This window comes from Gorilla gorilla, chromosome 23, assembly GCF_029281585.2.
Source record: "Gorilla gorilla gorilla isolate KB3781 chromosome 23, NHGRI_mGorGor1-v2.1_pri, whole genome shotgun sequence".
NCBI classification, from domain to species: Eukaryota; Metazoa; Chordata; class Mammalia; order Primates; family Hominidae; genus Gorilla; species Gorilla gorilla.
This window is the reverse complement of record NC_086018.1, coordinates 22113413-22136203: the sequence shown is the minus strand read 5'-3', so window position 1 is coordinate 22136203 and position 22791 is coordinate 22113413. Positions and strand designations below refer to the sequence as shown.

Below are 22791 nucleotides of genomic sequence, written 5' to 3'. Positions count from 1 at the left end.
TACTCCAGAACCACTGGAACAACATCTCAGGGACCCCTGGGAGCCAGAAACCCAATATTATCCAGGACATTTTGTGCCCCCTGGTGTCCTGCACCAAGGAGACACTTGGTAAACTGGCTAAGTAGAACTGAGTTCAAATCCAAGCATCATAGCATTGGAGTCAATATTAGGATCACAGAATCTCAAGTGTTTGCTCTCTGATCTTCCAGCATCCCAGAAAGGTTGGCTTACATACCTTCCCCAATGGGGAGCTCACTACCTCCAAAGATAGTGGGACTCTGGTTGGCTGGCAAGTTCTTCCCAACATTAAGCCCCAATTTGCCTCTTTGTAACACCTGCTGCAGGTGGGCCTGGCCTCAGATCCTGCCCACTGTCTAAGGTCACAGAGCAGAGAAGCAGGGGCCACTCCAGATCCTGTACCTGGCCACAGCCTCTCTGAGCCACAAAGACCACACTGAAGGAATGGGAGGAAGACTTCAGCTCAATGGAAGTGCTGGTGCCACTCAGCTGCGATGGAGGGAGGTCAGCACAGGCCAGCTGTGGGCATGGGCAGAGCTCCTGTGCCCCCAGAGCCTGGCCAACACCCCCAGTGCCATTTGCAGCATTTGTTATTCCAGCACCCACCTGTGATGTCAGGACAGACTGAAGCATGGCCAAGTGCGTGGGCCCTTCAGAATTGTCAGCTTGTGAATGCCTGGGAGCACCCAGCAGCAGGGCTGGCCTGGCACTTGATGGAACAAGTCCAACTCCCAAACTCAGAGGCAGGATGGCAGAGGCATGGGCCCTAGAGTCCCTGGGTTCAAACTCAACCCCAGCCACTGATAGTGTGGGTATCACAGCAGCCTTTCCCTTCCTGGCCTCAGTCTGCTACCTAGAGAGCAGGGATAACTAGAACAGTTACTGGGTGGATTCCCTGAGATGACAATGCACAGACTGTAGGAAGCACCTCCTACTTTCAAGGCCTCACAGGGTCTGGCTAGGCTCCAACACCAGGCCTGTAGGAGCTTCTCCCCTTTCCTGATGAGCAGCTCAGAGCAGGGGCCCAAAGGGCCCCCCTGTCCTCCCTGCCCAAGGCACCCTCCACAGGTAGCAGTTATCACATCACCTGGTAATTATCTGCAGTGTCTGAAAGCTCCAAGGAGGGGATGGGGGTGGAGGAAGACTGTCCATGCCCCAGTCCCGACACCATGCCACAGCCTGATCTCCAGGAAAGCCAACCCGCTCCTGTCTCAAGGCCTCCCTGGTGACACGCCCAAGCCCACCTGTTCACCCACAGCCCCCTGTGACTTCACTGATGCCAAAACTGCGCAGCACTTTCCACGCACGCCATGCTCTCACCTGGACTTTTGGGGACCTCCCCCTGCCTCATAGCAGCACCTTCCCAACCTCCCTCGCTCCTTGGATGCTGGGTTCAGGAATGCTCTCACTGACGAGTCTACGCCCTGCTGGCTAATGTTTCAGATGCGCCAGGCGGACATGCCCAAGCCTGAGCTAAGCAACTGCCACCAGAGCAGCCAGAGTCTAGCCCTGGGCAGCTGCCCCTGCATCCTCACTGGGCCTGTCCAGCTGCTCCCACCTCTATACCCCACTCCCAGCCTCACCTGACCTCCAGTCCCCATAGGCCAACCCTCTCACCTGGAGACTCCCAATCACAGGTCCCAGCCCCTCTGCTGTTTCCCTACTGCAGCCCAGGCGCTTGGCATGCAAATCTGAGCACATCCCTCCCCAACTGGGAAGAAAACACTCCAGAGGCCCCCCTTGTCCTACCTTGCTGGTGCCCGTCCTTTCCTTTTTTTTTTTTTTTTCTGGAGTGGGGCAGCTGGATATGAACCGTCCTTTCCCCTTGCTCCTTCCCAGTCTTTGGGACTTTGCACTGACTCCATTATCATGGAGACACTCTTCAGACACCAATCACAATGTCACCTCCTCCTGAAGCCCTCCGGCACTGCATCTCACTCTGCAGGCCGGCTGCGACTGCTGCCTCCTCCACAGTATCCACAGTGCACAACAATCTTCACTGAATGGATGGATGCCAGCTGTCAGGTGGCTAGCTGTTTTTACTAAAATGCATCTTCTAGGACTTTACACTGAATCTACCTAGCCACCTGACAGCTGGCATCTCTAATCTTGTAATCCCAGCACTAGGGGAGGACCAGGTGGGTGGATCACTTGAGACTAGGAGTTCAAGACCAGCCTGGGCAACATAGAGAGACCCTGTCTTTAATTTTTTAATTAATTTTTTTAAAAAAGGCCCAAGAGGACAGGGTTTGGGGAGTTTCATGTGGAGGCTGACAGGAAGGGGAACAAGAACTCATCCATGGCCAGGCGCAGTGGCTCATGCCTATAATCCCAGCGCTTTGGGAGGGCAAGGTGGGTGGATGACTTGAGCCCAGGAGTTCACGACCAGCCTGGGCAAAATAGAGAGACCCCGTCTCTACAAAAATAATAAAGTTAGCTGGGCATAGTGGCACATGCCTCTGGTCCCAGCTACTTGGGAGGCTGAGGGGGGAGGATCACTTGAGCAGGGGAGGCAGAGGCTGCAGTGAGCTGAGATAGTGCCACTGTACTCCAGCCTGGGCAACAACAAAAAAACCCAACTCATCCATGTGTCCAACTCTACCAGGACAGAAACTTCTGTACTTAGGAGTCTTCCAGTCTTCACCCTATGTATCTCTTCATCTGACTGTTTATTTGTAGCCTTTATTTTATCTTTTTTTTTTTTTTTTTTTGAGACGGAGTCTCAGTCTTGCTCTGTTGCCCATGCTGGAGTGTAGAGGTGTGATCTTGGCTCACTGCAACTTGCGCCTCTCGGGTTCAACCGATGATTCTCCTGCCTCAGCCTCCCGAGTAGCTGTGATTACAGGCTCCTGCCACCACACCCAGATTATTCTGTACTTTTAGTAGAGATGGAGTTTCACCATGTTGGCCAGGCTGGTCTCCAACTCCTGACCTCAAGTGATCCACCTGCCTCGACCTCCCAAAGTGCTGGGATTACAGGCGTGAGCCACCGTGCCCGGCCTATTTATAGCTTTTAAAGTTTCCTTTGAGCTACTGACTTTAAGGGATGATAAAGTATGTCTGAGGAGAAAATAAAACTCCTTTGAAATAAACTGATAAACAGGTCTCCCTGAGTTGTGTGAGCTACTCTAGCAAATTAATTGAACCCAAAGAGGGAGCCTTGGAACCCCAACTAGAAGCCGGTTAGTCAGATGTTCCCAATGCCCAGACTTGTGACTGGTGGGATGCGGGTTGGTCTTGTGGGACCAAGCCCTCAACCTGTAGTTTCTGAGGCCATCTCCAGGTAGACAGCACCAGAATTGAGTTGAACTGGAAGACACCAGCTGGAGTCTGCTGCAGAATCGATTCTTGCTGGGTGTGTGGGAGAATCCACAAATTTGGTTACAAGAAGTCTTCTGTGATGATTATTGTCTTGTGAGAACAGAGGCGAAACACAGTTGTTGTTGGTGTGTGTGTGTGTGTGTGTGTGTGTGTGTGTGTGTGTGTGTGTGTGTGTTTTGAGATGGAGTCTCACTCTATCACCCAGGCTGGAATGCGGTGGTGCTATCTCGGCTCACTGAAACCTCCGCCTCCTAGGTTCAAGCGATTCTCCTGCCTCAGCCTCCTGAGTAGCTGGGACTACTGGCACATGCCACCATACCCGGCTAATTTTTGTATTTTTTTGTATTTTTTAGTAAAGATGGGGTTTTGCTATGTTGGCCAGGCTGGTCTCAAACTCCTAGCCTCAAGTGATCCGCCCACCTTAGCCTCCCAAAGTGCTGGAATTATAGGTGTGAGCCACCACGCCAGGCCAAAAAACACAGTTTGAGTTGGTTTTTCCTCACATGACCTTATTTGGAAATAGAGTCTCTACATAAGTAATTAGTTAAGATGAGATCATACAGGATTAGAATGAATGAGCCCTGTTGGGCACAGTGGCTCACGCCTGTAATTCCAACACTGGGAGGCTGACAGGGGTGGATCACCTGAGGTCAGGAGTTCAAGACCAGCCTGACCAATATGGTGAAACCCTGTCTCTACTAAAAATACAAAAATTAGCTGGGCGTGGTGGCAGGCACCTGTAATCCCAGCTACTTGGAAGGCTGAGGCAGGAGAATGGCTTGAACCTGGGAGATGGAGGTTGCAGTGAGCCAAGATCGTGCCATTGCACTCCAGCCTGGGCAACAGAGTGAGACTCTGTCTCAAAAAAATAAAATAAAATAAAAATTAAAAAAAGAATGAATGAGCCCTAAATCCAGTAGCTTCGGTTCTTTTTTTTTTTTTTTTTTGAGACAGAGTCTCGCTCTGTCACCAGGCTGGAGTGAAGTCACCACGCAATCTCAGCTCACTGCAACTTCTGCCTCCCGGGTTCAAGCGATTCCCCTGCCTCAGCCTCTCAAGTAGCTGGGACTACAGGCACGTGTCACCACACCAGGCTAATTTTTTTTTTTTTTTTTGTATTTTAGTAGAGACAGGGTTTCACCATGTTGGACAGGATGGCCTCAATCTCCTGACCTCATGGTCCATCCGCCGCAGCCTCCAAAAGTGCTGGGATTACAGGCGTGAGCCACCACACCCAGGCACTAGAGTTATTACAAAGAGGCCATGAGAGCCAGGCATGGTGGCACTCACTCATAATCCCAGCTACTTGAGAGGCTGAGGCAGGAGGACTACTTGGACCCAGGAGTTCAAGACCAGCCTGGGCAACATAGTGAGACCCCACTGCAAAAATAAGGAATGCCATGTGAAGGCCACACAGACACATAGGGTAGATGGTTTCAGAGACTGGAGTGATGCAGCAGCAGCCAAGGAAGGCCAAGGATTGCCAGGAGCCACCAGAAGCTGAAGAGGCAAGGAAGGATCTTCCCCTGGAGTCCTCAAAGGGAGTGTGGCTCGGCCTATACTTGGATTTCAGACTTTTAGCCTCCAGAACTATTCTGTTGCTTTAAGCCACTGAGTTTGTGGTAATTTGCTATGGCAGGTCCTTACTCTGCCTATGGTTACACATCCAACAAGTGGCAGCCCAGGGGATTTGAATCCAGGCCCTGAGCCTATACCTGTGACCTCACCTCACCCCGCCAAGCTCTGTTGCCTACTACAGCCTCATGACAATTCCTGGCCCTGCAGAAGGTTGACAGCCCGTTCCTGTAGAGCAAACACAGAGGACATCCTGTCTCCATAGAGTATCCATCTGCTTCCTTCCTCCTAGCGAATGCCCCCAAACCATTCTGTGTCCTTCTTTACAGTGGCTACCAGGAGGCTCAGTGCCACCCAGCTACTTGCTGAAGTAACATTAACCCTGAGCTGGCCTTTTTCCCTCCTGGGCTTGAACAATACTACTGGGTGGGTAGAGAAGGGCCCAGAGGCAGTGCAAGGCCAGTTCCAGCCCTGGCTGCAGCCCTCTACCTGCCCATTGGGCCAGCTGGACCTTGTGTTCCTGTCATTTGAACTAGGCCACCGCATGGGTGGCAGAGGGCTTGAGACTCCAAAGGTGTGGCTGTCATCAATTCTTGTCTCCTGGCAGGTCCCACTTGGAGCCTAGTACGTTCCCATCAGGGCCTGAGGTCTAGCTGTGTCCTCCCTACCTGATTCTCCAGCCCCCAACCTCCCACCTCACTGACTCCCTAGGGATGGCAGGGCTACCCTAAAGAATCCAGGGCAAGCCCTTGAGCTTCCACATCAGCCCCGGGAACTGAGAGGACAACATCGCAATCCCTCCACCCCATGGAGTCTCAACAAACACAGCTCTGCTGCTCAGGGTAACCCCAGGGAGACGGGCCAGCAGCCTTCCGTGAAGAACACATGCGGGCTAGCGAGGTGGAATCATGCCCCCATGCCTGAGGGGATAGCTCTGCCTCTGGGGGCTGCTGTCCAAGTCAGGTTAGGCCAGAAATTGTCTCCAAAAGCCCACTCGCCCTAGGCGCCCCACAAGCAGGCAGAGAAAAGCCCATCCAAGGATCTAGGCCCAGACGCCACCCTCCCTCTTTTGCTGGAAAAATGTCCTCCAGGAACCTCTCGGCCAGGGACACAGAGGGTGGGGGATGAGAGGCGGGGGCTGGGGCAGTTCTCTGCCTTCCACAGGACACTAAGCTCTGAGCACATCCCCATACCGCTGCCTAGGTTGCCCCTTTCATGCCTCCAGGCTCAGCCCTCCATTCCCCCCTTCCTCCCCTCCCCCTGCCCAGTATTCTCACATTTGAGGGGACAGTGCCCAGGCCTGGCTCAGCCTCTGGGAGGATATGGTCAGGATCTGGGAGCCCTCCCAGCTGTGGCTCCAGCCCTGAGGCTGCAGGGGAAGATGAGGAGGGCTTACCGGGCTGCCTGCTCTGGGCAGGGGGGTCTGAGGGGTCCCTGGGGCATCAGAGCTGCAGCTTAAAGCTCTGACCGGGTAGGTTGCCACTTCAGTTCAGCAACAGCGCCTTGGCCCTGGGGCAGGGCACGCAAGGCTGTCATGCAGGTTTGCCAGGGAGGAAACCTGTGGTGCCAAGGCGGCCCCAGGACAATGCTGGCTGCACTGGAGCGGGAGGAGAGGCTGTTGGGTCCAGCTGGCAGGTGCCAGGGGAGAAGGGGGTGCAAGCACTGCTCCAGCAGGGGTTGGGGGTCCGTGGATGGTCAAGGGGCTAAGACATCCTTCTGTCCTCTGCCTTGTCTCAGGGGCCCAGCCCCACAGGATGACAGAGCCTAGCACCCTGCCCTCTCCCCACTGCCATCTCTGGGCAGGCAGTGCTTAACCCAAAGGAAGGAACCTTGAATCTTCATAGGGTAATTAGCAGACACACACACACACACACACACACACACACACACACACACACACACGGGAGCTTGGCTGTCATCCCTCACTATATGCCCTCGGACAGTGCTCAGCCCTTCCTGCACAACAGGTACCCGTCCTCACAGGCTAAATACGTGCTCCTTGCTTAGAGAAGTGGGGACTGCAGATCAGTGCCTCAAACGTCCCCCACACAGGAGATGTGAGCGTCCCAGAGCCGGGATTGGGGCTGCAGGGGCCCAGCAGGCCTGCAGCAGAGACCTAGGCTTCTGCTGAGGGAGCCCTGGGAAGTGGGATACACCTTGAGCTGGGTGGGTCCGTACCTCACCCTGGTCCTCAGAGGAGCCAGGGCCCCCATCTCACTCTGCCTGCCGCCACCCCCACCCCTTGTCAGGGAGGCAGACTGAAGCCAGCGGCAGATACAGCCCGCCTGCTGCCAGCTTGCCCAGAGCCGGGCTTAACGGTTAACCTGACTCTTCATCCGGTTTATTTCCCAGGCTGGGGTCAGAGGTGGGGGCCTGCCCCAAACCAAGAAGCAGGAGGCAGTAAATATTTGCCAGTGCAGGAGTGTCCATGTAGCGTGAGCAGGTCCTACACCACAACTGCCAGCTGCAGAGATTTCTTTTTTTTTCTTTTCTTTTCTTTTTTTTTTTTTTTTGAGACAGAGTTTTGCTCTGTCACCCAGGGTAGAGTGTGGTGGCGCCATCTCGGCTCACTGTAACCTCCGCCTCCCAGGTTCAATTGATTCTCCTACCTCAACCTCCCGAATAGCTGGGATTACAGGTGCCCGCCACCACGCCCGGCTAATTTTTTGTATTTTCAATAAAAATGTGGTTTCACCATGTTAGCCAGGCTGGTCTTGAACTCCTGACCTTGGATTCCGCCTGCCTCGGCCCCCCAAAGTGCTGGGATTACAGGCGTGAGCCACCGTGCCCGGCCTAATTTTTGTATTTTAGTGGAGACGGAGATTCACCATGCAGGGCAGATTTCTAAAAGCAATGGGGGCAATACCTAACACTGGCACACGCAGCAGAACCCCCCCACCCCGCCTAGAATGCTCTTTGCACCGTCAAAGCGACTATTCCCCAGTCAGCACTGGGGCCAGAGGGTAAAGAGGTGCCAAAAGCCACCTCGTCTCGGCCGAGCTCCGCGTCTCCCCTGGCGGCTCCAGGCCCTCGGGTTCTAGCGCCAAGACTGACGCAAGCAGGGCCTCCTCCAGTGGGATCAGGCCAAACCGAGGAACCCACTGGCCTCGCTCCGGCGCGGGGTGGGGCGGGAGCTCAGCCTTCGGACCCGGACGGGGCAGGGCCGCGGTGATTGGAGGCGGGGCGACTAGGGGCGGCCCCGGGAGCGGGGCGCAGACAGCCCGGCCTCCTGTGGGTTCGGCGACCGTCGCGCGGCGGCCATGGGGGCGCGGCTGGGCCGGCGGGCCGGGCCCGAGGCTGGCTCCCAGGCCGGGGCGGCGGCCGGCTGCGGACCCGCGCCCTACGAGCGCCGGGTGCGGTGGCTCCGCGAGATCCAGTCCACGCTCCGCGAGCGGCGGCCGGAGCGCGCCCGGCAGCTGCTGCGCCTCCTGCGCCAGGCGAGAGAAGGAGCCGTCCGCCCCGGGGCTGGCGGCCAGGGAGGGTCTGGGGGTCTGGGAGGCACGGGGCTATGGGTTCTGGGCCTGTATCCGCCGGGAGGCGAGGCGGAGCTGGTCTCTGGCGCGCGCTGGCGGGTTCCGAGGGCGCGACAGGCTGCAGCACGCGGGGTCTTGCGTGGGCGAGAGGGCGACCGCCTGGAGTGAGGGCTGGGTGAGGTCGGCGGACCGTGTGGAGGAGGGGGCTGCTGAGTGTGTCCGGGTCTTTGGGGTTTGAGAGGGGTTGTGTGTGTTGAGGGTGGCCCGGTAGCCTGGACCTAAGAGCCCAAATTCAGGCCCTGGCAAGATGGGAGGGGCCCGGGAGGAGTGGCAGGTGAGGTCAAATCATCTTGTATTGAGAGACAATGGAAGAGGGTAGCTTCCCCCTCCTCCAGGATCCGGGAGACAGTGGACCCTGGAGAGAGGACCCAGGGCTGGTCTAGGGATGCAGCCTCACCCCAAGACACCATGGCAGCCCACAGAGAGCCATCCATGCATCACCAGTTCTCCAAGAGGCGGCTCATGCCCTTAGAGTACACACCCCCAGCATCTGTGCATCACAACACTCGGTCCGGTGGTGGCTCTGCTCCTACACACACCAGGTACACTAAACCCAGATCCCAACCCCTGGGTTGTCCCAGGATGCTGGTCCCCCCAATCACCTGGGCATGCCACTTCCCTCACCACCCCGTCCCCACCCCCTACAGCAGCTACCACCACTACCTGCCCCATCCTGTGAGCAGGAAGTCAGCCATGCAGGTGTTCGGCCTGCAGAAGGTAGATTAGAAATGGGGAAACTGAGGCATGGAGCGAAGTGGTCATCCCAGGGCCCACAGAGAAAATGTGGGGCAAGCCAGGGCCAGAGCCCTTCTTCCTCCCTTCCCTTCTCCACCTCCTCCAACTCTGGATTCAGCAGGCTGGAAAAATGGAGCTGTCCCTTTAAGAGGAGCTGTCTAGACCCATGGAAGGCAGGCTGGCAGGTTGCGGTCTGGGGCCCTGTCTGGGTCTGCCAGGCTCATCAGCCAGCCTTCCTCCTGGATCTTCCCTAGCTGGCATCTGTGGCAAACAGCAGAGCAGCACTGAATCAGCCAGACAACCAGAGGCACAGATCTCAGTCTGGGATGCTGCCTGGAGCCCAAGACACCAGTTGGGCATTTTAGCTGGGAAACTAGAGGGAAAGAAGGATCCTCAGAGACCACCTCTTTGTGTCTCAGAGGTTGGGATTTGAGGTCCAGCCGGGGCCTATCCTGCTCCATAACCTGCAGGGACCCTGCAGCTGTGACCCACGGCCTCCCCTGCCTGGCCCAACTTCCTGTGCTTGGGACCCACGCACAGAGCATATCACCTATGGATTGGAGAAGGCCCACATGGGGTGTAGAGGCCCCTCCTGGCTGTGGCTGCCCCATCAGCTCTCAAAATGTCCTCTAAAGAGACCCTCTGGGCCAGATGCAGTGGCTCACGCCTATAATCCCAGCACTTTGGGAGGCCGAGGCAGGCAGATCACCTGAAGTCGGGAGTTCGAGACCAGCCTGACCAACATGGAGAAACCCCTTCCCTGCTAAAAATACAAAATTAGCCGGGCGTGGTGGCACATGCCTGCAATCCCAGCTACTCAGGAGGCTGAGGCAGGAGAATTGCTTGAACCTGGGAGGCGGAGGTTGCGGTGAGCTGACCTCGCACCATTGTGCCCCAGCCCGGGCAACAAGAGCAAAACTCCGTCTCAAAACAAAGAGACCCTCTGAAAGAGTATTCAGCCCCACACCAGTCCTGTGGGAGTAGACAGGAGGAGAAAGTGGAGGAGTGAGGCAGGAAGGCCAGGGCAGGTCTGTGCAGGCGGTGGGGTGAGGGATGGGTAGGAGAGGAGGCTGGAGGCCTGAATCTTGGCAGGAGTGGTGGGGAGAGAGAAGAGATGACTAGGTGAGTTTGGGGAGAGAGGAGGACGGAAGAGTGCTGGGGGGTTCCAGAGCTTCTGGCCCCAGTGCCTGGGAAGATGGTCATGGAGGTGCCCTATACTGAGCTGGGGCATGGGTGGTGAGGCTGGCTTCAGGGTAGCATGCCTTTGAGACATCTGAGAGAGAGGTCCGCCCCCAAGGGAAGGATCCATACCTGTCCGCAAACAGATGCTGGCCGCAGCTTAGGAAAACCAAGGGATAGGTGGGAAGGCAGAGGGTCTGAAGGGAACACTGGGGGACAGGGGAATTTGAGGGGTCATAAGAAGAGCAAACCCCCCCACCATAAGAGGAAAGACCCCAAAGAATCCCACTGACAAGTCCTAACCCCAGAGAAGGCAGTGTCACAGCACAACACTACCTCGAGGGAACTGGTCTAAGGGTTCTGGGATTCACTTACCACTTCCCTGAGGGCTCCCATGTCCCTTCCCTCTGCTTATCCAAAGGGTCCACCAAGGCCGAGTGGCTCACACCTGTAATCCCAGCACTTTGGGAGGATCGCTTGAGCCCAGGAGTTTGAGACCAGTCTGGGCAACATAGTGAGACCCCATTTCTACAAAACATTTTTTTTTTAATTAGCTGAGCATAGTGGTGCCTGTCTATAGCCCCAGCTCCTCAGGAGGCTGAAGTGGGAGGATTCCTTGAGGAGGCAGATGTTACACTGAACCGAGATCACGCCACTGCACTCCAGCCTGGGTGACAGGGCGAGACCCTGTCTCAAAAAATAAATAAGCAAAAAAAGAAGGGGGCCACCCACCACTGGACTTTTGGCGCATGGCCACCTGTGGGGAGAATCCAGCCAGCCTTAGGGAGGAGATGGAGAGACAGGAACGGGCATAAGCAGCATCTGGCTGGCTGGGGTGGGGCCTCGAGATGGGAGACCCAACAGGCTCACTCAACTCTCTCTTCACCACTCACAGGACCTGGGCCTTGAGAGGACCATCCTTCCTGATATCCTCTACAGAGATGTGGCCTTCCTCAACCCGGTCGACCCCATCTCCCATGACCTGCTTGTGAACCTGGCCCGGGACCTGCAGTGCCCCAAGAAGGTGAGGCTGGCAGGCACGGGCCCTGGGCTGGGCACTGTGGTGGACAGGGGCCAACAGAGCCCAGGGCTGGGGACTGGGAGGCTAGGTCCTTCTGCGGCTTGCTGTGTGGCCTTAGGCAAGTCACTGTCCCTGTCTGAGACCTGCTGCCAGCATCAGTATATTAGGCTGGCCACCAGCTAGAGCAAGTGTGAGCTGTGCTTTGCAGGACCCTCAGAGTCCTGGGCAGACCCATTTTCTGTGTGGCAGCACTGTGCACCAGGCCTGGGGACCCAGACCAGGAAGACTGTAGCTGGGCAGAAGTCATATGGGGACCCTGCGGGTCACAGACTGTTCTGAGAAATCCACCAACGGAAACAAACTGCTAGCCTCTGAATTCCTGGGCCAGAAGAGAGCCGCTCTCGGCTAGAGCCCCCGTCTGTCCGCAGGTCTCCATCCTGTACAGACACCCTTGCGGATGGGTGCTCACTGCTTTCCCCCACAACAGCTGGGGTCGTAAGCAAGGCCCTCCTCATTGCTGGGGTGGAGTTTGCCACCTGCAGCCTCCACCCCACAGCTGCCCAGAACCCCATGCTGACAGCACCTGCAGATGTCCTGCCATGAGCATCGACACAGCCCCAGGATGTGTGGCTGTGACCAGCCACCGGACCCAGACTCCTAGTCACAGTGAGTCCCCAACCAAAACAAGGGTATCCGCTCTGGGCCCTGCCAGCTCTGAATGCCCAGGTCTGTGCACAGTCGGCCCCTAGGACTCTGCGCCTAGCCCACAGCCATCACAGGAACGGCCAGGGCTTGCAGCTGCTGTGTGTGCTGCCTGCTCCTGGGGCTGTTCACAGAGGGACTGGATAAAGGATGCAGTGGAGCATGCTCAGTGCCAGCTTTGTGGGCCGCGCACCTCGGATTCCACCCTGAGCTGGGCCTCTGCCGGAGCCCAGTTAGGACTAAGAGAGAGCCAGGTGGTGGTGCTGTAAAACATTACATCCCCCAGGCCTGTCAGCCCAGACCCAGACCCCGCAGGCGCAGTCTCAGTTGGAGAGTGAGAGGAAGAAGAACATGCTGACCTGGCTTGTTCCTACTCCCTGGGATTGGCGTCAGTGGAGCACGGCTCCCTCGAGGGGCCTGGTCTGGCCTCCTCCCCCTGTGGCAAGTCCCCGAAGGGTGCTGAGGGTGGGCAGGCAGCCGGCTGATAGCCCGAGACGCTGGCCCTGGGCCTGAGAACAGGGAACAAGGGCTCATTGTTTGGGCTTCCTCCCGCCGGGCACTGCGGGACTGGACCAGCCTGTCCAGCTCCCAGAGGGCAGCCTCCCCTGGCTCTGTGCCAGGCCACAGCCGGGTTGGGGGGTAGGAGGGGGAGGCCCTGGTGGGCAACTCGGTGATGCATGGTGCACGGCTGTGCTTACACACACACTTGGCTGCCTGGGCTCCTCTCCCCAAGGCCCTGAGGTGGGCAGGAGGGGCTCAGATTCACCATGGTGACACTGCCCTCCCACAGGACTATGAGCTCTGGAAGTCCTCGGACAAGATCTGCCGACAGCTCATCTACCACCTCACCCCTCACTCGAAGCAGCAGCAAGGGTCCAGCCTGCGCCAGAGGAAGACCCAGAGCTGGTAAGGGTAGCCCAGCCACTGCCCCTCCTCACTGCTGCTCCAAGGTCCCTTCTCAGGTTGACACCTGCACTCTCACCAAGAGGCTGGTGCTGAAATCCCACCTGGTGAGGCCCTCACCTGGTCCGCATGAGGGCCCTACCCTGGAAGTCAGCCTGGCCCGTGGTAGCAGATGCTCCCCAAGCCAAGCTGCACCCTCTGAGTGACCCGTTTGGCATTTCCCACAGGACGGTCCTGCCTCCTGCCATTCACACATCCCTCAATCCCTGGTCTGTTACACGGCCTGGACACCCCACCCCTCCACCCAACAGCCAAGGTGACCTCAGTAGGCATCTTCAGCTGAGACTTCCCAACAGGTTGCGGGGGAGGCAGATTCTGGATCGTGATTCTCATTTTAGAGGGAAGGAAACAGGTTCGGAGAAGTGGCTTGCCTAAGGCCACACTCTACCCTGATTTTCCTGTACCTTGTTGGGAATTCTTTGCCACTGCCAGGCTGCCTAAAACTGAGGCTTCCGTGGCTGCCCAATAGCTCCCTCTGCCATGGGTCCCTCTCAGACACTCCATCCTGGAGTGACTCCATCCATGGAGCCTCACACACAGGCTCAGTCCAGAGCTGGCCACAGGCACCCAGGCCCAGAGGCCTGAACTGCTGCCGGGAGCTTACCCTAGCAGGCCTCCCCTGTCTGCCCTCCACCCCTGTCCCACCTTGGGCCTAACAGGCCACACTGAGCTTGGACCCCACAAGGTTGTTCCCTGCCATGACTGGTGGGGGTCCTGAGGGCGTGCTCACTGCTGTCAGTCCCCCAAAAGGCCTGTGTGCCTAGTGGGCTCTGTTCAGATAACTGGGGAGAGACCTAGAGGGTTGGTGGGGGCGGGGGTCCTTCTCAGTCTCTGAACTTCCCTTCTAACTGAGAAAACACAGGGAGCCCTCCCCCATGGCCGGTCCCCAGCCTGCACACCCAGGACCTCCCCTTTCACTACCGTGGGCCTGTCCCTCTCTATCCCCAGTGCCCTGTACAGCCTAATAGCCGTCCCTTTGTAGGAGAATTTCTCCCTACCCTAAAAGAATCGACATCAGAAGGGGCACAGGGAAAAAAACATGTGGGCTCAAGAGTCAGAGCATCTCAGTTTGGGGACCTGGTTCCCCGCTTAGTGGTGTGTGGCCATGGAAGAGTTACTTCACCTATCTGAAAAATAAGTGAGATGTCAATAAAACAGGTGTGGGATGCTGGGCACACAGTGAGATTTCAAATAATAGTTCATGAAGATAGAGCCTTACTGTGTGTGCATTTAATCCTCACAACAACCACGTCCCATTTTCACCAAAGGGGAAACTGAGGCTCTGAGCATTGCCCATGGCCACCCACTTAGAAAGTGACAGTTTGGGCCCGGGCGCAGTGGCTCACGCCTGTAATCCCAGCACTTTGGGAGGCTGAGGCGGTCAGATCACCTGAGGTCAGGAGTTCGAGACCAGCCTGACAAAGATGGAGAAACCCCACCTCTACTAAAAATACAAAATTAGCCAGGCGTGGTGGCACATGCCTTTAATCCCAGCTACTTGGGAGGCTGAAGCAGGAGAATCGCTTGAATCCGGGAGGCAGAGGTTGCCGTAAGCCGAGATTGTGCCACTGCACTCCAGCCTGGGCAAAAAGAGCGAAACTTTGTCTCAAAAAATACGAAAGACACAGTTTGAATCTGGCTTTGCCAGACTGTAGGCCTGGGCTGTTCCCGACAGGTCACTGTCTGTGGTCGATGGGGGGACTGCCTGGTTGCCTAGTCCATCCCCACTTGCCACTCTCCCATAGCCTCAAGAGCAGCCTCCAGAAGACTCTGCTGGCAGGGGAGACTGTGGACCTCTCGGGCATCCTGCTGTCGACACAGGACGTGCAACACATCACACGCTACCTGAGCAGCCATGGTGCTGTGCTGGCGGTGCTGGACCTGAGCTTCACGGGACTGAGTGATGAGCTGCTGCACCTCCTGCTGCCCAGCCTGTGGGCGCTGCCCCGCCTCACCCAGCTCCTGCTCAACGGCAACCGACTGACGCGGGCCACTGCCCGCAAGCTCACTGATGCCATCAAGGACACCACCAAGTTCCCTGCTTTGGCTTGGGTGGACCTGGGCAACAACGTGGATGTGGCTTCCCTGCCCCAGCCCCTGCTGGTCGGCCTGCGCCGGCGGCTGAGCCAGCGCACCTCACTCCCCACCATCTACGAGGGCCTGGACCTTGAGCCTGAGGGCAGTGCGGCCGGGGCCACCACCCCTGCCTCCACCTGGGACTCCACAGCTGCTGGGCTGGGACCCGAGCCCCAGGCCTGCTGTGCCAGGTGACCCACCGCCCACCTGGCTCATTGCTACTGACTTGTGATGCTCTCAAGCACATGATAGTGGGCGATGAAGGTCAGGGAGGACTCACAGGCCCCCAGAAATCCAGTGCAAATGCTCAGCCTGAGATTAAGGGGACAGAAGAATGGACTCATAGGTGGCCAGGTGGCCAGCCCTGGCTAGAGGCTCAGCCTTCCCTCAGTGGGAGGGGCCCCAGCACCCACAGTGTGGACCCCGCAATAAAGAGTGACACCCGCCTCTGCTTTTCTGCATCACCAACCTCAGGGTCACTCAGCAACAGCCCTGCTGCTGGGGTGGGGAGAAAAGGTGGCTGTGTCTATCCAAAAGGGAGGGACAAAGGTCACACTGACCTTCCCCCAGGTGCTCTTTGGGCAAGTCCCCCATGGAGTCTAAGATGTGGGGGTCCTGGGTCCATCCCTGAGGGCTGGAGAGTTAGAGGAGGCCTCCAGGGAGCGGGCCCTCACATCCGGGCAGGGCTTGGGCTCCTTGAGAAGGGGAGCTGCGAAGGAGCGGGTTGGGAGCCCCAGGAGGAGCAAAGCTCTACATGGAGCCCCACAGCAAGCTCACGTCTGAGCCCAGGCTGCCAGCCTCACCACCACAGCCCTCTGGGCAGGGGACAAGGCTGCACAGACCAGAGGCAGGGGCCACAGCCGACTAAGTGAGAGGACTTGGTGCCTGCCTCCCACAGGGTACAGTGCTGCTTGCCACCCCCAGGACCCAGCCCCAGCCTCTTGTACTTGGCGAGGGGCAGCTCTGTGGGGTTAGGAGACAGCAAGCCAGAGACAAAGTGCTTGTGTGTTCCCTCCAGGCCGTGGGGGTCCCCGTGTGGGAGAGCATGCAGGGGGTGGAGGTGCGCATCACCAGCAGCAGGGGGCCTTGGGGGCAGAGTAGTCCTAGGGCTGCCCTTGGCAGGGGGAAGTGTCTCCCTTCCTCCCCAAGCACCATCAGGGTGGGCTCCCAACCAGAAGCCTAATGCCACAGTCACCCTCAGCCCTGTGTGGGGAGTTACAGTTCAGCCCAACCAGAAGACAGGCAGGGCAGGCGGGAAAGGAATTTAGAGATGTCCGGGGGGATACTGAGGCCCAGAGTGGGGAAGTCATGTGCTAAGCCAGGAGGTAAGGTCTGGGGGCAGTGGGTCCCTGCTAGATGAGGAAAGACTCAGCAGCAGAGGGGGGCTCCAAGGCTAAGAAGGAGGCAGGGGTCCTCCTGGGCCTACACACCCCAGCCACCAGCTCTGACTTTCCCTCACAGCCATGGCCCACAGGGACTGTAAGCAGCGCATCCATCCCCTGTGGTGCATGGATTCCAGCACATTCCCAGTCTGGCTGTATGCATAACAGCTTCTCAGGGCAGAAGGAGATGGCCAAGGAGGGTGAGGACAGGATGGTGTTGGGTCCCAGGACTGGGATGGAGGCAGTGAGGAAAAGGATTTTCCTCAGACCCCACTGATCTCACTGCTTTAGGCAGACTTCTTACCCAAAGGCTTTGGAGAGATGGGAGATCTCACAGTTCAGGCCCGCTCTGCTCCTGACTTGCCGTGGGACCTGGCCAGGCCTTTCCCTTTTTGGGATCTCTGCTCCCTCCCCTCTGTTAAATAGGACTTTCAGCTCTCAGCACTCCATCCTGGGGTCCAGCTCCCTCCCAGCTCTCCTTGTTTTAGGGACTGGCCCTGCCCAGCAGCTCAGAAGCCATAGAAGTGTTTCCCTATGCCCCTACTCTGGAACAGGGTGTTCAGGCTCCCCAGAGTGAGGCAAAATGGGGTAGATGGTGGGAGGGGCCAGCAGAGAGGATTATGAGAAAATGAAAGCTTAAACCAACATACATTTATTCTGTGAGCAATCTATTATTTAAATCAAAACTGTATGAGAGCCGGCCCTGGGCCAGGCAAGCTGATAAACCTGTCACATAAGCAGGCCTCTGAGCTCTCCCTGAAACTCCTGTTGGAGAAATGCCAAGCTCTCCAGTCCCTTGCGCCCTGCTGACTCCCTGCCCACCACTGGCCCTAAGCCAGCCCACAAACTCTCAACTGTCACTGAGAGATTCCTACCAGGATGGTGTGTGAGGACCCGAGCTGGTGTTCCAGGCAATCTCTGGGAGAATCCAGGCGGCAGCAGATAGTTTCAGTCTCTCTGCCTCTTGGACAGAAGCACACGATGCAACAGCGGAGCCAGAGCCTGAAACGGATCAAGTGGGGAAGGTTGGCCTCACTGCCATGCAGGTGTTCAGAGCCTTCACGACCACCAGCAAGGCTGTCGAGGGCAGGGCCACCGAGCTCCACAAGTGGCAGCTGGTGGCTCATGCAGCCTGGTGAGGCAGAGAGCACTGGCCAGGACAGCTCCAGCCCAAGCTCTAAACGGAGGAGGAAGCAGGTGGGCCGTACTCAGGCCGGTCCTCACTCAGACCTAGTCTAGGAGGCAGACAGGCCTGGCCTTGGTCCCAGCCTGTCACTTGCTGGCAATGTGGTCCTCTCAGAGCCTGTTCCCTCATCTTGGGAATGAGGTACACCAAGCCTCCCATTATCCCACTGGAGTGAGAGTGAGGATGACGTAAGTTTTGGAAAGTGTCTACCGCATTGAGGGGAGGAGGGCAGGCACTCTTCAATGTCAGCAGGGCCTCCACCCAGGGCTGTCTGGGTGGCAATGGCAGGAACTCAAACCTTTGGGACTAGGCCAGAGATGAAGCCATTTTTTTATTCAACAAGCACTTCCATAGCCTCCCTTGGGCCAGGTACTGTTCTGATGGCCTTATACTCCTTTAATTCTCTTCTCATTTGAAGGAGGTAGGTGCTCTGTTTTCCAGGTGAGTCGACTGAGGCAGAAAGAGGTTAAGGGGACTTGTTGGCCAGGCGGCGTGGCTCATGCCTGTAGTCCCAGCACTTTGGGAGGCCGAGGCGGGTGGAGGTCAGAAGTTCAAGACCAGGCTGGCCAATATGGCAAAACCCCATCTCTACTAAAAAAAAAAAAAAAATTAGTCAGGCGTGGTGATGGGTGCCTGTAATCCCAGCTACTTGGGAGGCCGAGGCAGGAGAATTGCTTGAACCTGGTGGGCAGAGGTTGCAGTGAGCCGAGATTGCGCCATTGCACTCCAGCCTGGGTGACGGAGCGAGACTATCTCAAAAAAACAAAAAATAAAGAAAGGGGATTACTTGTCCAAGTTCAAAGAGCCAGGAACTGGAGGAGCCAGAGTGTAAGCCCGGGTGGCCTGGTGCCAGTCTGTGACGTTAACACCTGCATGCTGCTCCCTCTCCTACAGCCATCCCAGGGACTATCACTGGGGCTGCTCGGCCCCAGGATTCACCTAAATGAGCAAGCCCCTTCCAAAGGGGCCATTTGAAGCAGGAGAACCATTATGGTCCTCCTGTGGGGAACAGACCTCAAGCCTCGTTGTCCCTGGAGCAAAGCCAGTCAGGACCTCCCTGGACCTCAGTTTCCTGATCTGCAGCTACATGGTGGAAGCAGCCATGATGATCTGGGCTTTGCCCTCCCGCAGGATTGTAAAAGACTAGCAAAGAGTGGGTTTGGAAGTACTTCCCAGACTGAGCAAAACCCAGGCGGCCCAGGCTCAGGGGTGCAGCATCCACACCCAGCTCTTAGAATCTGCCTTCAGCTCCCTGGGCCTATAGCTCCTCATGCCTTAGCCTGCCTTGCAGGGATGCTGAGAACATCAAAAGGAAACATGTAGAAAAGATGATGTGCTCCACAGGCCCAATATGACCAAGACTCGGGAACTTCTTTTCCGTCCTAAAAGGGAGGATATTTGAGCCCAAATAAGGTGCTTTAGGACATGAGCCCGCAGGAGAGGTCAGCCTCTGCTGACGGTCTTCATCTCGAGAATCCAGAGTCTTGGGCAACTGATCCTAGCTGCTGCTATCAACCCAGCATGGAGGTTTTTCTCTGGGACCTGGAAGGAAAGGAAAATGCACTTGTTCCACTTAGAGCTAGTTGCCAATCACCCATGAAAACTAGTATTTTCTTTTCCAACTATGCACAACTTTTTTTTTTTTTTTTTTTTGAGACAGAGTCTCACTCTGTCACCCAGGCTGGAGTGCAGTGGCATGATCTTGGCTCACTGCAACCTCTGCCCCACCAGGTTCAAGGCATTCTCCTGCCTCAGGATCCCGAGTAGCTGGGACTACAGGAGACTGCTATCATGCCTGGCTAATTTTTGTATTTTTAGTAGAGACAGGGTTTCACCATATTAGCCAGGCCGGTCTTGAACTCCTGACCTTGTGATCTGCCCGCCTTGGCTTCCCAAAGTGCTGGGATTACAGGCATGAGCCATTGCGCTCGGCTTGTTTTTTAAAAATATTTTATTTTTTAAAATAACCCTTCATTGAGGTATAATTGAAACACAAAAAGTAGACATTCCAAGCACTACACAAGATTAAAATGTGCAATATGATACATTTTGCACATGTATACATCTATGAAGCCACTATCACAATCAAGATAGTAAATGTACCTGTCACCCCGAAAGTTTTGTCATGCCTCTTGGTAATCCCTCCCTCCCGCCTCTCCATGCCCACTGCCATCCAAAAGCAACCATTGATTTGCTTTGTTTTTTACAGTTTGCATTTGCGAGATTTTGGGATATATGGAATCATATAGGATATACTTTTTTTTTTTTTTTTTTTTTTTTAGGTGAAGTCTCACTTTGTCACCCATACTGGAGTGCAGTCTCAGCTCACTGCAACCTCCCCCTCCCAGATTCAAGCAGTTATCCTGCCTCAGCCTCCCAGGTATCTGGGACTACAGGAGCATGCCACCATGCCCAGCTAATTTTTGTATTTTTAGTAGAGATGAGGTTTCACCATGTTGGCCAGGTTGGTCTTGAACTCCTGACCTCAAGTGATCTGCCTGCCTCAGCCTCCCAAAATGCTGGGATTACAGGCATGAGCCACCACACCCAGCCGGATGTACTCTCTTCTATATGGCTTTTCACTTAGCACAATTATTTAGAGACTCACTCACGTATACCAGTAGTTCCTTTTTATTGCCGAGTATTGTACTGGACGGTGTGCCACAATTTATCCATTCATCTGTCGATGGATGTTTGAGTTGTTTCCAGTTTTTGGCTATTACAAATAAAGCTGCTATGAAAATTCGTGTATAAGTTTTTGCATGGACATGTATTTCCTTTTCTCTTGGGTAAATACCTAGGAATGGAATGCGGGGATCATAAGGTAGATCTATTTTTAATGTCTTAAGAAACTGTCAAACTGTTTTCCAAAGTGGTGGTGCAGTTTTACATCCCCATCAGCAGTGTTTGGGAGTTCTTGTTGCTTTACATATTCAACAGCACATAGCATGGTGAGTTTTTTAAACATTAGCCATTCTTCTGGGTGTGTAGCAGTATCTGTCTGGCTTTAACTTGGGCATTTCCCTAATGACTAATGATGTTGAACATCTTTTAATGTGCATGTTTGCCATCTGTATCTTCTCAAGTCTGTTCAAATTTTTTCCCCATGTCTTATTATTGAGCTTTGCAAATTCCTTATTTTTTGAGACAGAGTTTTGCTCTTGTTGCCCAGGCTGGAGTGCAATGGCACGATCTCGGCTCACCGCGACCTCCGCCTCCTGGGTTCAAGCGATTCTCCTGCCTCAGCCTTCCTGAGTAGCTGGGGTTACAGGTATGTGCCACCACACTGGGCTAATTTTGTATTTTTACTAGAAACGGGGTTTCTCCATGTTGCTGGTCTCGAGTTCCTGACCTCAGGTGATCTGGCCTCGGCCTCCCAAAGTGCTGGGATTACAGGCGTGAGCCACGGTGCCTGGCCACAAATTCTTTATATATTCTGGATACACATTTTTTATTAGACTTAGCTTTGCCAAAATTTCGTGGTTAGTCTTTTAACAGTGTCATTGGAAAGCAGTTTTTTATTTTGGTGGTCTAATATATTAGTTTGGTCTTTCATGGATAGTACTTTTGGTATTATATCTAAATTTTTGCTTAACCCAAGGTTTAGGGTTACATTTCTTCTAGAAGTTTTATAGTTTTAAGTGGATGATCCATTTGGAATTAATTTTTTTGTATGGCGTTGAGGTATAGACCTAAGTTTTGGGGGATTTTTCCATACAGATATCCAATTGTTCTGGCACCATTTGTTGAAAATGCTATCCTTTCTCCAGTGCATTACCTTTGTGGCTTTGAAAAAACTCATTTTGTATACATGTGTGGATTTGTTTTCAGACTCTGTTCCTTTGATCTATTTGCTTAACTTGATGAAATACCATGCTGTTTTGATGAGTACAGCTCTACGGTAATTCTTGAAATCAGGGAGTCTTCTTTTAAAATCTGCTCAGCTTTTAAAATATATAGTTATAACTTTTAATGTCCTTCTTTGCTAATTCTAACATCTGTGTAGTTTTGGATCTCTTAATCTCATTATGTGCTGTGCTTTCCTGCATCTTTGCATGCCTAGCAATCTGACTGGAGCCAGAGAGTGAATTTTACTGTGTGGGGTACTGGACATTTTTATATTCCTATAAATCTTTTTGAGTCTTATTCTTGGATATATTTAATTGGTCCGGAAAAACAGTTTCATGTTTTAATGTGTTGTTTTTATGACTTGTTATTCAGGTCCAGCGCTCAGTCTTGGGCTAATTATTCCTCATTTACCAGGCAGGGCCTTCCTGGATATTTGTATTAATCATGCCTTTTGTTTTCTGTTTTATGATGCTTTGGTATCTTGGGCCTTGCTAATCCTGGAGGATGCTCCTCCCAGGGTTAGCTAATTCCTAGAGATAGTAAACAACTTGCTGGCAGCGTGTCTTTCATGTACAAACCAAACAATCCAAAGTCCATACCCACAACTGCCTCCTTTATGTAACTCTCATACACTAAGCCAGTATTTCCTTTACCCTCAATCACCTCAGGGCAAGGTACTTTACAGAGACCACTTATAACCCAGTTGAAAATTATTCAGACTATCCAATCCTAAACTTGCTCAAACTTGCCTACTCTGCCTCACTCATTCCTTCATGAGAAAACTACAATGAAGGCTCTGGGTCTTGCTCTGCCATTGCTCCTTCTGCCTCCTGACTCAGGCTGGTGTCTCCCCATATGGCCCACGTAACGTGGTTTGCCCCCTTCTTTGAGAACCGTAATACATTCTTTAAAGGCAGCTGTCTCTGGGTCTTACCATACCTGATTAAAACAAAATCAGATATGGTACATCTTAAAACAACACTGTACTCCATATCCTGTGAATTTTTTGTCTGACCGATAGGAAAATGTTTAGTCTCAGCCTAGCATGACGCCAAGCACTGTTCCAATTCTTTATGGGTCTTCCCCAGCCTGTTAACTTCCTCACATCGGTGTGCTCATCAGTATTCTGCTGAATGTTCAAAAGCAACCCGCTGCAGATCTCTTGGGTTCTCTGTGTGGCTTTCTTCTCTTGACATTCTGTCCTATAGTCCTAGCTGCCTTGGTGGCTTCTCTGAACTCTTAGCTCTCGTT

The 22791-nt window shown here is 54.6% G+C and overlaps 2 protein-coding genes across 3 annotated transcripts in view; one reads left to right on the top strand and one right to left on the bottom strand.

Annotated features, from left to right (window-relative positions):
* Window positions 1-6403, bottom strand: part of GGT1 (gamma-glutamyltransferase 1) — a 33047-nt gene extending 26644 nt beyond the window's left edge. The window contains exon 1 of one of the 2 annotated variants that reach the window (XM_055375201.2): window positions 6311-6403. The gene's annotated coding sequence lies outside the window, so the exon portion shown is untranslated. The remainder of the gene's footprint in view (window positions 1-6310) is intronic. The other variant, XM_063704752.1, reaches the window with a different exon arrangement.
* Window positions 6404-8029: 1626 nt separating this feature from the next.
* Window positions 8030-15569, top strand: LRRC75B (leucine rich repeat containing 75B). Its single transcript, XM_004063181.5, has 4 exons — window positions 8030-8351; window positions 11257-11385; window positions 12875-12990; window positions 14793-15569. The coding sequence occupies exons 1-4, from the start codon at window positions 8175-8177 to the stop codon at window positions 15316-15318; spliced, it is 948 nt and encodes a 315-aa protein (XP_004063229.3). The 5' UTR covers window positions 8030-8174; the 3' UTR covers window positions 15319-15569.
* The last annotated feature ends 7222 nt before the right edge of the window (window positions 15570-22791 follow it).

What these genes read in the sequence shown, in the direction of transcription:
- LRRC75B (XM_004063181.5), top strand. Translation starts at nt 8,175, where the DNA reads ATGGGGGCGCGGCTGGGCCGGCGGGCCGGGCCCGAGGCTGGCTCCCAG. An exon ending in TGCTGCGCCTCCTGCGCCAG is followed by an intron (nt 8,352 to 11,256) that starts GCGAGAGAAGGA and finishes CACCACTCACAG; the next exon opens with GACCTGGGCCTTGAGAGGAC. An exon ending in CAGAGGAAGACCCAGAGCTG is followed by an intron (nt 12,991 to 14,792) that starts GTAAGGGTAGCC and finishes ACTCTCCCATAG; the next exon opens with CCTCAAGAGCAGCCTCCAGA.